The following is an 11,677-nucleotide window of genomic DNA, read 5'->3' on the forward strand; positions in this document are numbered from 1 at the left end:
CCCCCATCTTCTTAGTTAGCGCTCTGATAATGACATTACAGAAATGAGACCCCTGATCACTGATTAGGATTTTGGGTATACCATACCTCCCGAATACTTGCTCCTTCAAGAAACCTGCCACGGTATGAGCATCATTGCTTGTGGTTGCCTTGGCTTCAACCCATTTTGACACGTAATCCACTGCCACCAGAATGTACTCGTAGTTCCTTGACTTTGGGAAGGGCCCCATAAAGTCAATTCCCCATACGTCGAAAATTTCGACCGGCATGATTGGAATTTGTGGCATCTCATCTTTTGCGGTAATACCTCCAGTCATCTGGCACTTCGGGCAGCTCTGTACCCATTTTCTTGCATCCGCAAATATGGTGGGCCAGTAGAATCCACTCTCCAAAATTCTGTGGGCCGTGCGCTTTCCTCCAAAATGACCACTATTTGCTGTTCCATGACACATGTCCAAGATTTGGGCATGCTCGTCCTCAGGCATGCATCTCCGTATGACCTGATCTGCTCCAGTTCTCCAAAGATATGGATCCTCCCAGTAGTAGTATCGTGCTTGCACGAGTAATTTCCGTTGTTCGAACCTTGTCAATCCTGGGGGTAACTCTTTGGTAATCAGATAATTAGCTATATCCGCATACCAGGGCTCCTACTTGGTTAGAGCATACAGTTCTTCTTCTTCTTCAAGGGTGCTCATCGAATATAACTTCTCGTCTGGAAAGGTATCGGTAATGGGCATACCATCATCTTCTTCCAGTTGCAACCTGCTCAAATGATCCGCCACGAGGTTCGCAGCTCCTTTCTTGTCCCTTATTTCTATATTAAATTCTTGTAACAGTAAGATCCACCTGATGAGTCGAGGTTTGGATTCCTTCTTGGCCATCAAATACTTTAATGCGGCATGATCCGTGTAAACCACCGCCTTTGTTCCCAAAAGATAGGAACAAAACTTTTCTATGGCAAACACCACCGCCAAGAGTTCTTTCTCAGTAGTGGTATAGCTGCATTGTGCCGGATTCAGTGTTTTGGATGCGTAGTAGATCACGCAACTCTCTTTGCCTTTCTTCTGTCCCAGTACTGCTCCAACGGCGTGGTTATTGGCATCACACATGATCTCGAACGGTAAGTCCCAAACCGGCGGTTGGATAATGGGGGCCGACACCAACTTGCTTCTCAGAATCGTGAATGCCTCCTTACAATCATCATCAAACTCAAACGGCACATCTTGTTGAAGAAGTCTGGTCATGGGCTGGGCAATCTTGGCGAAGTCTTTGATAAATCGCCGGTAGAAGCCTGCATGGCCAAGGAATGCCCGTATGTGCTTGACGGTTGTAGGGTAGGGCAATTTGGCGATGGAATCAACTTTCGCCTTGTCCACTTCAATTCCCCTTTCTGAAATCACGTGCCCCAGCACTATTCCTTCCCTTACCATAAAATGGTATTTTTCATAGTTAAGGACCAAGCTCTTCTCCACACACCTTTTTAATACAAGCTCTAGATGTTTCAAACATGTGTCGAAAGAGCTCCCATATATGGTGAAGTCGTCCATGAAGACTTCAATGCAATTTTCCAGCAAATCGGAAAATATGCTCATCATGCACCGTTGAAAGGTTCCCGGTGCATTGCATAGTCCGAATGGCATTCTCCGGTATGCAAATGTTCCAAATACGCAGGTGAAAGTGGTTTTCTCCTGGTCTTCATGTGCCACAAAGATTTGCATGTATCCAGAATATCCGTCTAGAAAACAGTAATAGGCATTACCGGCCAATCTCTCCAGCATCTGGTCGATAAAGGGCAATGGGAAGTGGTCCTTCCTGGTTGCATCATTCAGCTTCCTGTAGTCAATGCAAACTCTCCATCCAGTTTGCAATCGGGTGGGCACAAGCTCGCCCTGATCATTCTCCACAACCTGTATCCCCGATTTCTTCGGTACGACATGGACTGGACTCACCCATTGGCTATCGGATATGGGATAGATAATTCCCAATTCCAACAGCTTAAGAATTTCTTTCAATACCACTTCCTTCATGACCGGGTTCATCTTCCTTTGAGAGTCTCGAACGGGTTTGGCTCCCTCCTCAAGGTAAATGTGATGCATGCATTCCGTGGGACTGATGCCTTTTATATCAGCTAAGGTCCAACCGATGGCTTCCCTGTTTTCTCGTAATACTCTGACCAATCGGTCTTGCTGCACGACGGTTAGATCAGAACTGATGATAACTGGTAGCGTTTCTTCTGGTCCCAAATAAGCATATTGTAAATGCTTAGGTAGTTGCTTGAGCTCCAGAACGGGTGCTTTCTGAATTGAAGGTAACAGCTTCTTGTTCTGCCCATACTGAGCCAATAACTCCGGTTTGCTTGCCTCTGTTCCCCTAGTAAGATAGACCTCCTGGATTAATTCCTTGATCTTCTGATCTACCTCCACCTCGGCTTCTAAAGTGCTTTCTCGGAGAGAGTAAAGCTCCATGATGGCTTCCTTTATCTCATCATTCTCCATATGTTCTGCATCCCGATCAGTCAGACTATACTGAATCACCTTCTCTGTAGTATCCCTGGAACCGAAAGCAATTCCTTGTTCTTGCACCAAGGGCTCAAATACATCGATCATGTCCACCGTTTCCCTTGCCTGTTTCCTCTTCATGGTCTCATAAATGTTGAATTCCACTTGGACTCCATCGAACTCACATGTCAAGATCCTGATTTTCATATCGATCTTAGTTCCAGCGGTCATCATGAATGGCCTCCCCAATAGTATGGCATTCTTTCTTGTTTCGGGTCCGGTATCTAGAACATAGAAGTCTGCTGAGAAAATCAAATCCCCAACCTTGATCAGTACGTCCTCCACCACTCCTTCAGGGTAAGCGTTGGACCTGTCAGCCCAACTGTATGACCACACGGGTGTCCCTCATCTCGCCAATATTCAATCTCTTGTATACAGCCAATGGCATCACATTAATGGAGGCTCCCAGATCCATCATTGCTTTATCCATGTTAGTTCCTCCTATGTTACATGGAATGGTGAACATCCCTGGATCCTTCCGCTTGGTGGGTAGCTTCCTTTGGATCACCGCTGAAACACTTTCTCCCATCACGTATCGGACTTCTTCCTCCATTTTGACTTTTCTTGAACAAAGGTCTTTCAAGAATTTGGCATATTTTGGAATTTGCCTGATAGCATCGAGTAGAGGTATGCTCAACTCAACCTTTTGAAACATCTTCATCATTTCACTTGCTTCCTTCTCTCTAGCTTTCTGTTTTAGGCGTCCTGGGTAGGGTGCCTCGGTTGGGTTGCTACCTCCAGCTTGTTCATCAGTTGGACCTTTCCCACTCTTATTCCAGCTTCCTTGAAGCAATTCAGCCTCTGCTAACAACTCATCTTCCTTTTCCTCTCCCTCAGGAAACTCAGTCAGCACAACTTGGGCATGTTCTCTGGGGTTGATTCCCATGGCTGGGAGTTTACCAGCGTTCTCTTCTAGTTTGGCCACTGCTTTAGTCAAATGACTAATTTGCTGGTTGGTCTGGTTCATACCGGCATGAATTTCATTTCGAAATTTCTCGCCCTCCTTAGCCATGCTTTCAATGTCTTCTTCCCAGGGTGCTCTTCGATGTGGTGGTTGATAAGGGGGTTGTTATTGATTCTGGTTGTGGTGTTGAGGGGGTCCCAACTGGTACTGTTGTTGATGCGGGTTCTGATTATACTGGGGACGTTGCACTGGTGCGCCCATATTGTTCTGCTGTTGGGGCTGACCATCTTGCTTCCATCGAAAGTTAGGGTGATCTCTCCACCCTGGATTGTAAGTGTTTGCATAAGGATCATACTTCCGTGGATTCCCATCATGTCCTCCGATGGCATTGACATCTACAATGTCTTCGCCAAAATTGGGGCAATTTTCAGATTGATGTCCTGTGGCATCGCATAGGCCACACTGGCGAATCTTCTTCGGTATAGTCAAGCCCGACAGAAGTTCCTTGAGTTCGTTCATGCTCTTCTCCATAGTTTTCTCCAGTTTAGACATCTCCTCCTTCTCTTCAGCTCTCCTTGGTTTTTCCAGTTTCCTTTCATGTCCTTCATCGCGTGATTCTTCTGCCATGGTGCCTAACAATTGGAAGACCTCCAATGGGGTCTTACTCATCAACGATCCATTGCAAGCTGCTAGGACCAAACTGCGATCATTTTTTCGCATGCCTTTTACAAAACTCTCGACCTGATCTTTTGGAGAGATTTGGTGATGAGGACAATTGCTTAACATTCTCTTGAATCTCGTCCAGTATTCGTAGAAGGATTCTAGCCCATCTTGCCTGATGCTGCGGATATCCCATCTCATCCGCTCCACTCGTGCTGCTGGGAAGAATTCTTCCAAGAAGGCTTGTTGCAGTTGTGCCCATGTAGTGACACTGCCTTCGGGTAGGTCATACAGCCATCTTCTCGCGTTGTCTACCAAGGTAAAAGGGAAGAGTATCAACTTGACATACTCTTGCTGCTCATCAGTTGATTGGTGCATGATTGTCATCTCGAAATCTTGGAGATGGGTATGAGGGTCATCTCCTGGGTATCCATTGAACTTCGGTAAGATCTGAAGCAATGAGGGCTTCATGTCATACCGACGAGGTGCGACCGGATTTGCAGGTAGGGTGATTCCGTTCGACCTCAGGTTGAGGTTAGTTGGGTATGCCAACTGTCGGAGGGTCTGCTCCGGTACGGCTTCTGCTTGTTTAGCCTCTGCCATAGCTTCGCGTCTCGCTATTCTTGCTCCTACGCGCAGTCGTCTTTCTGTACGATCAATATCAGGATCAAACACCAATGCTCTTACAGCTCTACGAGTTCCACGCATACACCAGTAGCGGAAAATGGAGTGAGGAGAGAACAAAATTGCTGCGCGTCACTCCCCGGCAACGGCGCCAATTTTGACATACACCTGTCGTACGGTGTGGACAAAATACCTGTGTATGCCCAGTACAGACAGTACACGCTCCTACGTCTCACAACAAGAACTTAGTCTTAGCAGTAAGTGTAGGGTCGAATCCCACAGGGAGTGAGGAACCACTTTGTTCTCCAACGACAAACTGAGGTGTCACAATTCTCAATCTGTATACTCTACACAAGAAATAAACAAGATCAATAATAACAAGGGGTGAGGTTATTCGGTTAGGTCATAACTGTTGTTTAACATTCGTTTCGGTCATAGGCAAACTGATGATCCGTCCATGATCCATATAAACCCAAGGCGTGGCCCAAAGACATTGGGGCGTTTCAAGGGGTTACACTTCACATATAGGATGGTTGATCCCATTGTGGTCACTTGGTCCGAAGGTCACACATTCCCCGGTCACAAGGCAGTGCTTCACTTCTCCTTAGATGGTAGTCATACCCGTTACTCACCAAGTATGGCCCTCATCAACCTTCTCTCCCGAGGTCCCCAACTCCGCGCTTTGAGTGACACATGCCTCCTGGACACAACCATTTCCGGCTTTGTCAACTGACCAGTCATAGACATGCTACGGCGCCGAGATTGCTTTCCTCGTTTGATAACCATGGCTTGATACCTCGTCACAGTTGATGGATAGTCTCTAGAGAAGCCCAAGACTGAGGAAGGACAGTGTATCCCATCAATCTTTTCCCCACCTTCTGGATCTACAACGCCTTTTGTTGACGCTGCTCAGCTACTCGGTCTTGGGTATACCGATCATTGTACCTTGGTACACCCTGGCCTTTGCTTGACACGGACAGCGTTTTACCGAACGGAGATCACCCGTTAGGCCCCTACTGCCCATGGTTTCGAATAGATCCTTCTGGAACCACGAGATTCAACCGAAAGAACAAATGCCTCACGAATGTTTACATGTTAACTACAATTATTTCCACCCCTAAAACCTCACCTAAAGAATTACTCACACATAGCAGAATTCATAAATGCAAAATAGATTAAACACATGATGGAACAAAAGGGAATACTTGAATAGATAAATAGTACCTAGGCTTTAAGCCTTCGATCTTGTTCAAATGCAACACACAACGGAAATCGAAAAGTAGTACTGAAACGTAAAATGTTTTGGATGCCACACACGGCGAATTAAAGTATTAGCTAAAGTAAAAATAGGAGTTCAAAAGTGCCAAGAGCCCGTGCACGCTGCACATCATTAGTCTTTTATACTGTCGGATGGTCGAGGTCTAACCCTAGCTGCGCTAGCTCCAAATCTTCGCCGGGATCTTCTTTCCTTTTTTAGTTCAATCTTTGATTGATCCGATTGAAGATGACGTCCAGCTGCAAGCTTAGTCAACCTTTCCCATTCTTTAGATCCTTCCAGTTCCTTCCTCTTGCTTCCGCTTCCTTCTTCAAAATCTCCGAGATTTACTTTCCTTTTGTGGCTCGGGCTGTCTGCTTCTCATGGTATCGGTCAGACGGATTGCTTTCTTCGGTGTGGTTCATACCAGGTGGGTTGCTCCAGGTTCCCATGCCCTAAGTTAGACTGGGGAGGTACTTGTTGGCCGAAGCTCCATGCTGGTAAACATGACTTAGCAATTCTGGGCTCGGTAATGCCCATTCTGACCGCATTTCCCTCGTTTCCGCTCCACTGATCTTCCTTTCTCCACAACTCTGCTTTTCCTCCGGACAGACCTGTACTGACATAAATAAAGAGAAAAATTGGGCCAAATGGCCCAAAAGTCGAAGACGCATCAGCGAGACTGTGGAGGTGTGTGGTCTCCATGATTTGGGTTTCATGGGTGATCCTTTTACTTGGACGAGCAATCAAAAAAGGGATGCGAATATTGTGGAGCGACTTGATCGAATTTTTGGTAGTGAAAGTAGGATGTCTTCTTTCCCGGGGTTTGAAGTTTCTCATCTTCTTAAGAAATCAAGCGATCATTGCCCGCTTCTGCTTTGCCTTGAGAAGAGTTCTGAGGAGACGTTGAATCAGCCAAAGCCGTTTAGATTTGAAGCAATGTGGCTTCGCAATGATAGCTGTAAGCCGTTTTGTGAGAACTTATGGGCAGACGGCAGTTTGTCGACTACGGCGGAGAATATTAGGGATAAAATTGAGAAAATGGGCAGAGAACTGAAAATTTGGGAAAAGAATGTTTTTGGTCATGTGAGGAAAATGTGTTTGAAGATTAGGGAAGAGTTGGCTGAGCTCCAGATAGTTCATAGGGAAGCTACTTCAAAGGATGAGCAAAAGCGGTTAGAGGATGAGCTTGATGAACTTTTAAAACAGGAAGAGCTGATGTGGAAACAAAGATCGCGGGCAGATTGGATGGCGGAAGGAGATAGAAATACCGGGTTTTTTCATAAGGTTGCTGAGGGGAGGAAAAAAAGGAATCATATTCGTGAGATCCAGCGTACGGATGGTACAAAAACTCGGAAGAATGAGGAGATGGATGAGGTGTTCAGAAATTACTTTTAGTCGCTCTTTTCTGCGGGCCATACTCATAACCCTGATGAAGTTCTCCGCTCCATTAATCCGGTTGTTACTGAAGAGATAAATTCAGAGCTGTCCCGCCCCTACACCCACGCTGAGATCGCCCAAGCCCTCAAACAAATGCCGCCTCTTAAGGCCCCTGGGCCTGATGGTATGCCTGCTCTTTTTTATTCTATTTTTTGGTCTTCGGCTAGGCATGATATTGTTCATATGCTTCTTGATATTCTCAATAATGGTGTTTCCCCTGGTCCTATTAATTCTACTTTCATCTGCCTCATTCCCAAGAAAAAAAAGTGCACTTGTCCGTCTGACTTCAGGCCTATTAGCCTTTGCAATGTGATTTATAAAATTCTTTCAAAAGTTATTACTAATAGACTGAAGTTGTGTCTCCCCTCTATTATTAGTGAGAGTCAGTTTGCTTTTGTTCCTGGTCGACATATAACGGATAACGCTCTGCTTGCCTTTGAGATTTTTCATATGATGAAACTAAACAAAGCTAAAGCTCATGGTGTTTTCGCTTTTAAACTTGATATGGCTAAGGCTTATGATCGGGTCGAATGGAGTTTTCTTGAGTCTATTATGCTTCATCTGGGTTTCAATGCTCCTTTTGTGGACTTGATTATGCGTTGTGTGGCTTCTGTTTCCTTTCGTGTACTTGTTAATGGTTTTCCAGGGAACCAATTTGAACCTGGACGTGGGCTGCGTTAAGGTGACCCTCTTTTCCCGTTTCTTTTCCTCTTTTGTGTGGAGGCCCTCTCGGGGTTGCTAAGAAGAGCAAAAACTCAGGAGCTGCTGCACATGGCTCGTTTAAACAGAACGACACCAAGGGTTTCTCATCTGTTATTCGCTGATGATTGTATAATCTTTGGAAGGAGTAATGTGAATGAGATTGATTTGGTGAATAATATTATTTGTGACTATGAGGGTGTGTCGGGCCAATTGGTGAACTTGGAGAAATCCTCTATATCCTTTAGTAGCGGGGTTGTGGAGGCGAGGCAGATTGAGCTTTCTTGTAGTTTGGGAGTCACTTGGTCTCGTGCAAGATCGTCTTATCTCGGTATTCCAAGCACGGTTGGTAGATCCAAAAGTGAGATTTTCCAAATGTTGATCGACAGAACTCGAAAAAAGGCGAAGGACTGGAAAAGAAGATTACTTTCGCGAGCGGGCAAAATGGTTCTTATACAGTCGGTTCTCCAATCAATCCCGACCTATATTATGAGTTGCTTCGCTCTTCCTGAACAAATTTACCTACAACTTAACAGTGTGGCTGCCAGATTTTTTTGGGGTCAAAAAAATGAGGAAAGGCGAATACATTGGAGGAGTTGGAAGAAGTTGTGTACTTGTAAAGGGGATGGTGGTTTGGGTTTTCGTGATATCTCCTTGTTCAACCAAGCGATGCTCGCTAAACAAGCATGGAGACTTACTCTTAATGAGAACTCTTTATTGGCTCATTCTTTAAAGGCGAGATACCATCCGAGAAATGATCTACTCATGACTAGTAATGCTCATTACCCGTCTTTCGCATGGAAAAGCATACTAGTTGGTAGAGATTTACTGGTGAAAGGTATCGCATGGAAGATTGGGAATGGTGCTCGAGTTGGGATTGGGATTGATTCGTAGCTGCCCGATGGTAAAGGTCAGTTTATGACTGCAAGAGTTGAGGATAGGCATGATCTGTTGTGTGCCAAGGGCCTGATGGATTCGGATGGAAGTCGTTGGAACAATGATATTTTGAATGATATTTTGCAACCCGGGGATAGATGGAAGCTTTACGCTCAGATCTCTATACGCCCAAATGAGAGTGACAAACCGTTTTGGCCAAGAGGAAAGCTTAATACATATTCTGTTAAGTCTGGATACAACTTGGCTGTTGAGCTAAATCTCCGCGATGAAGCCTCCTCTTCACGCTATCTAGGAGATCTCTGGAAGTGGATTTGGAAGCTTGAGGTTATTCCTAAAGTGAAGATGTTTATGTGGAAATGCTTATCTAACTGCCTTCCTACGGCAAAGGCGCTGAGAGGTAGAGCTATTGAGATTGATGGTTTGTGTAGAAGATGTGGTTCATGTGAGGAAACGTTGGAACACGCTCTTCGGGACTGTGGTTGGGTTAGCACTCTGTGGGCTGTTTCTCCCATTCATCTTCAGCCAGTGGCGCAAGGGATGGAGATTTCCATTGTGGATTAGTTTTGACAAGATTAGATCCTGCCCTCACAGGGAAGTTCATGCTCTTTTTGCTTCTCTTGCATGGGCCTGTTCGTATGAGAGGAACTTACTTGTCTTTCAGAATAAAGAGCTATCACATATTGATTGTTTGAGAATTGCTGAACGTGCTCTCTGGTCTAAACCTATATGTGTTGCTGCTGCTCGTCACTCTGCTCCCACCTTGAGTAGCGAAGGGGAAGGTGTTTACAAAATTGCTTCGGATGTTGCTTTGAAGGAGGGTTCGGGTATTGGGTTTGGAGCTATGCTGAGGCAAGATGATGGCCTGTTGATGGGTTGCCGGTTTAGTTTTATGAGAGGAGCTTTTTCAGTGGTGGGGGGGGGAAGCGCTTGCATTGCTGGAGGGACTTAAACTGTGCAGGGAGAAGGGTGTGCGGGAGGTGATTGCCGAAATGGATTGTCAACAGCTCTAGTGGTTGCTCGCTCGGCAAGATAGAGATCTGTCCTACCTGGGTGATTGACTCAACCTAGAACACCTCTAGTTTGACTTGCAATAGAACAAGGACATCCTAGTGATGGTAAGTTGACCCAGTGTCATCTCTCAAGGAAAGTCTTTAAGGGCTTTTAGTAGTATCGCAGGAAAAACAATAAAGAAAGCAGTAAAGAGATTGATTATTAAACTAAAACTTAGAATTAAAAACTTAAGTAAAAACCGAATTGTAAAACTAAGCTAGGCGAATTGAACTATTAAACCCTAGACAAGATTTTAAAGAACTTAAATTAAACCTACTTATGAAAGTAAATACTTGTAAAAGTAAAGACTTCTAATCTAGGCATAAACTAAAGTGCATAATTTAAATTGCATAATTAAGAAGAAAGCATAAACATGAATGAAAAACGTAAACATGATTAAACAGAAATAAATTAAATTAAATACGAAATACCGTAAAATCCTTGAACGTGTAATCATGTCACGCAATCACAATCCAAGAAACTAAACTAAAAACGAAATTGAAATCTAACTTAGAACAATAAAAACTTGAAACTATGAAAGTAAGTAAATTCCTAAGCTTCGGATGCCAACAGATTGCAAAGATGGCGTCTAAAACTAGGGCAAGGGATTGATTATTACAATGAAAAGTATGGCCCTATTTATAGACTTCAATTCCCTATGGATCACCATGGAAGTTGCCATGCAAAGAAGAATTCTAAAGGCAATAGAATCGTGCAAAATAAGGCAACTTCCAGCTGCAATGCGCGCTCTGGGAACACTCCTACACTGGTGGAATTCGGGGCTCTCGCCAGCGAAATGGCTTCCGCTCTGGCATTCGCCAGAGGAATGGGTCTCCAGCGGAATCGCTTCCTCTCTGGCATTCGCCAGAGGAACGGTGAGTTCTCTGCTATCGAGCGCTGGACTTTACTTCTCTGATGCTGGCGCTTCTCGGCAGAGGAATAGGTGATTCTTCTGCTCTGGCTTCTCGATTCCTCTGACTTTTGACTCCTCTGGCTAGAGACTTCTCTGACTAGTGACTCCTCTGGCTGGTGACTCCTCTGGTTGGTGACTCCTCTGGCATTTCATTTCGCTGACTTAGCGAGTTCTCTGACTTAGCGAGTTCTCTGACTTAGCGAATTCTCTGACTTATCGAGTTCTCTGCTCTGTCTGAGACGATTTCTCTGCTCTGGTCTGGTCTGGCGTAAAAACGCCATTTTTAGCCAAAAATCCCCAAAATTATACTCTTCCACCTTTGAAACCTAAATCTCCTGAAAAGCATCAAATACACCGTAAAACGCACCAATTTCCAGAAGATTTATCTTACAATGAGCACATTCAAACCCCTAAAATTAGAACAATTAAGCATAAATCAACCCCCCCACACTTAGCCTTTTGCTTGTCCTCAAGCAAAATCCGTATGAATCATAGGAAGAGATTGATTTCAACAATGCTAATTTCCATCCAAACATTCATCAAGTCAATTCAAAATTTTACAATCAACACACATCTCTCAATCATGCAAGTAACTCAAAGTTTAAGAAGCAACAAAAGAGTAAGGTAAGCAATTCGATCAGACCCAATTCTCCGCTAGAAGTGAATTCCCTAATGTGA

The 11,677-nt window shown here is 44.6% G+C and overlaps 1 protein-coding gene across 1 annotated transcript; it reads left to right on the forward strand.

Annotated features, from left to right (window-relative positions):
* The first annotated feature begins 8,211 nt into the window (after window positions 1–8,211).
* Window positions 8,212–9,033, forward strand: LOC131006457 (uncharacterized mitochondrial protein AtMg00310-like). Its single transcript, XM_057933616.1, has one exon. It carries the CDS (start codon window positions 8,212–8,214, stop codon window positions 9,031–9,033), a length of 822 nt encoding a protein of 273 aa, XP_057789599.1.
* The last annotated feature ends 2,644 nt before the right edge of the window (window positions 9,034–11,677 follow it).

This window comes from Salvia miltiorrhiza, chromosome 1 (genome assembly GCF_028751815.1).
Source record: "Salvia miltiorrhiza cultivar Shanhuang (shh) chromosome 1, IMPLAD_Smil_shh, whole genome shotgun sequence".
Classification (NCBI taxonomy): domain Eukaryota; kingdom Viridiplantae; phylum Streptophyta; class Magnoliopsida; order Lamiales; family Lamiaceae; genus Salvia; species Salvia miltiorrhiza.

Coding starts and splice junctions, on each gene's coding strand:
- LOC131006457 (XM_057933616.1), top strand. CDS start 8,212: ATGGCTCGTTTAAACAGAACGACACCAAGGGTTTCTCATCTGTTATTC.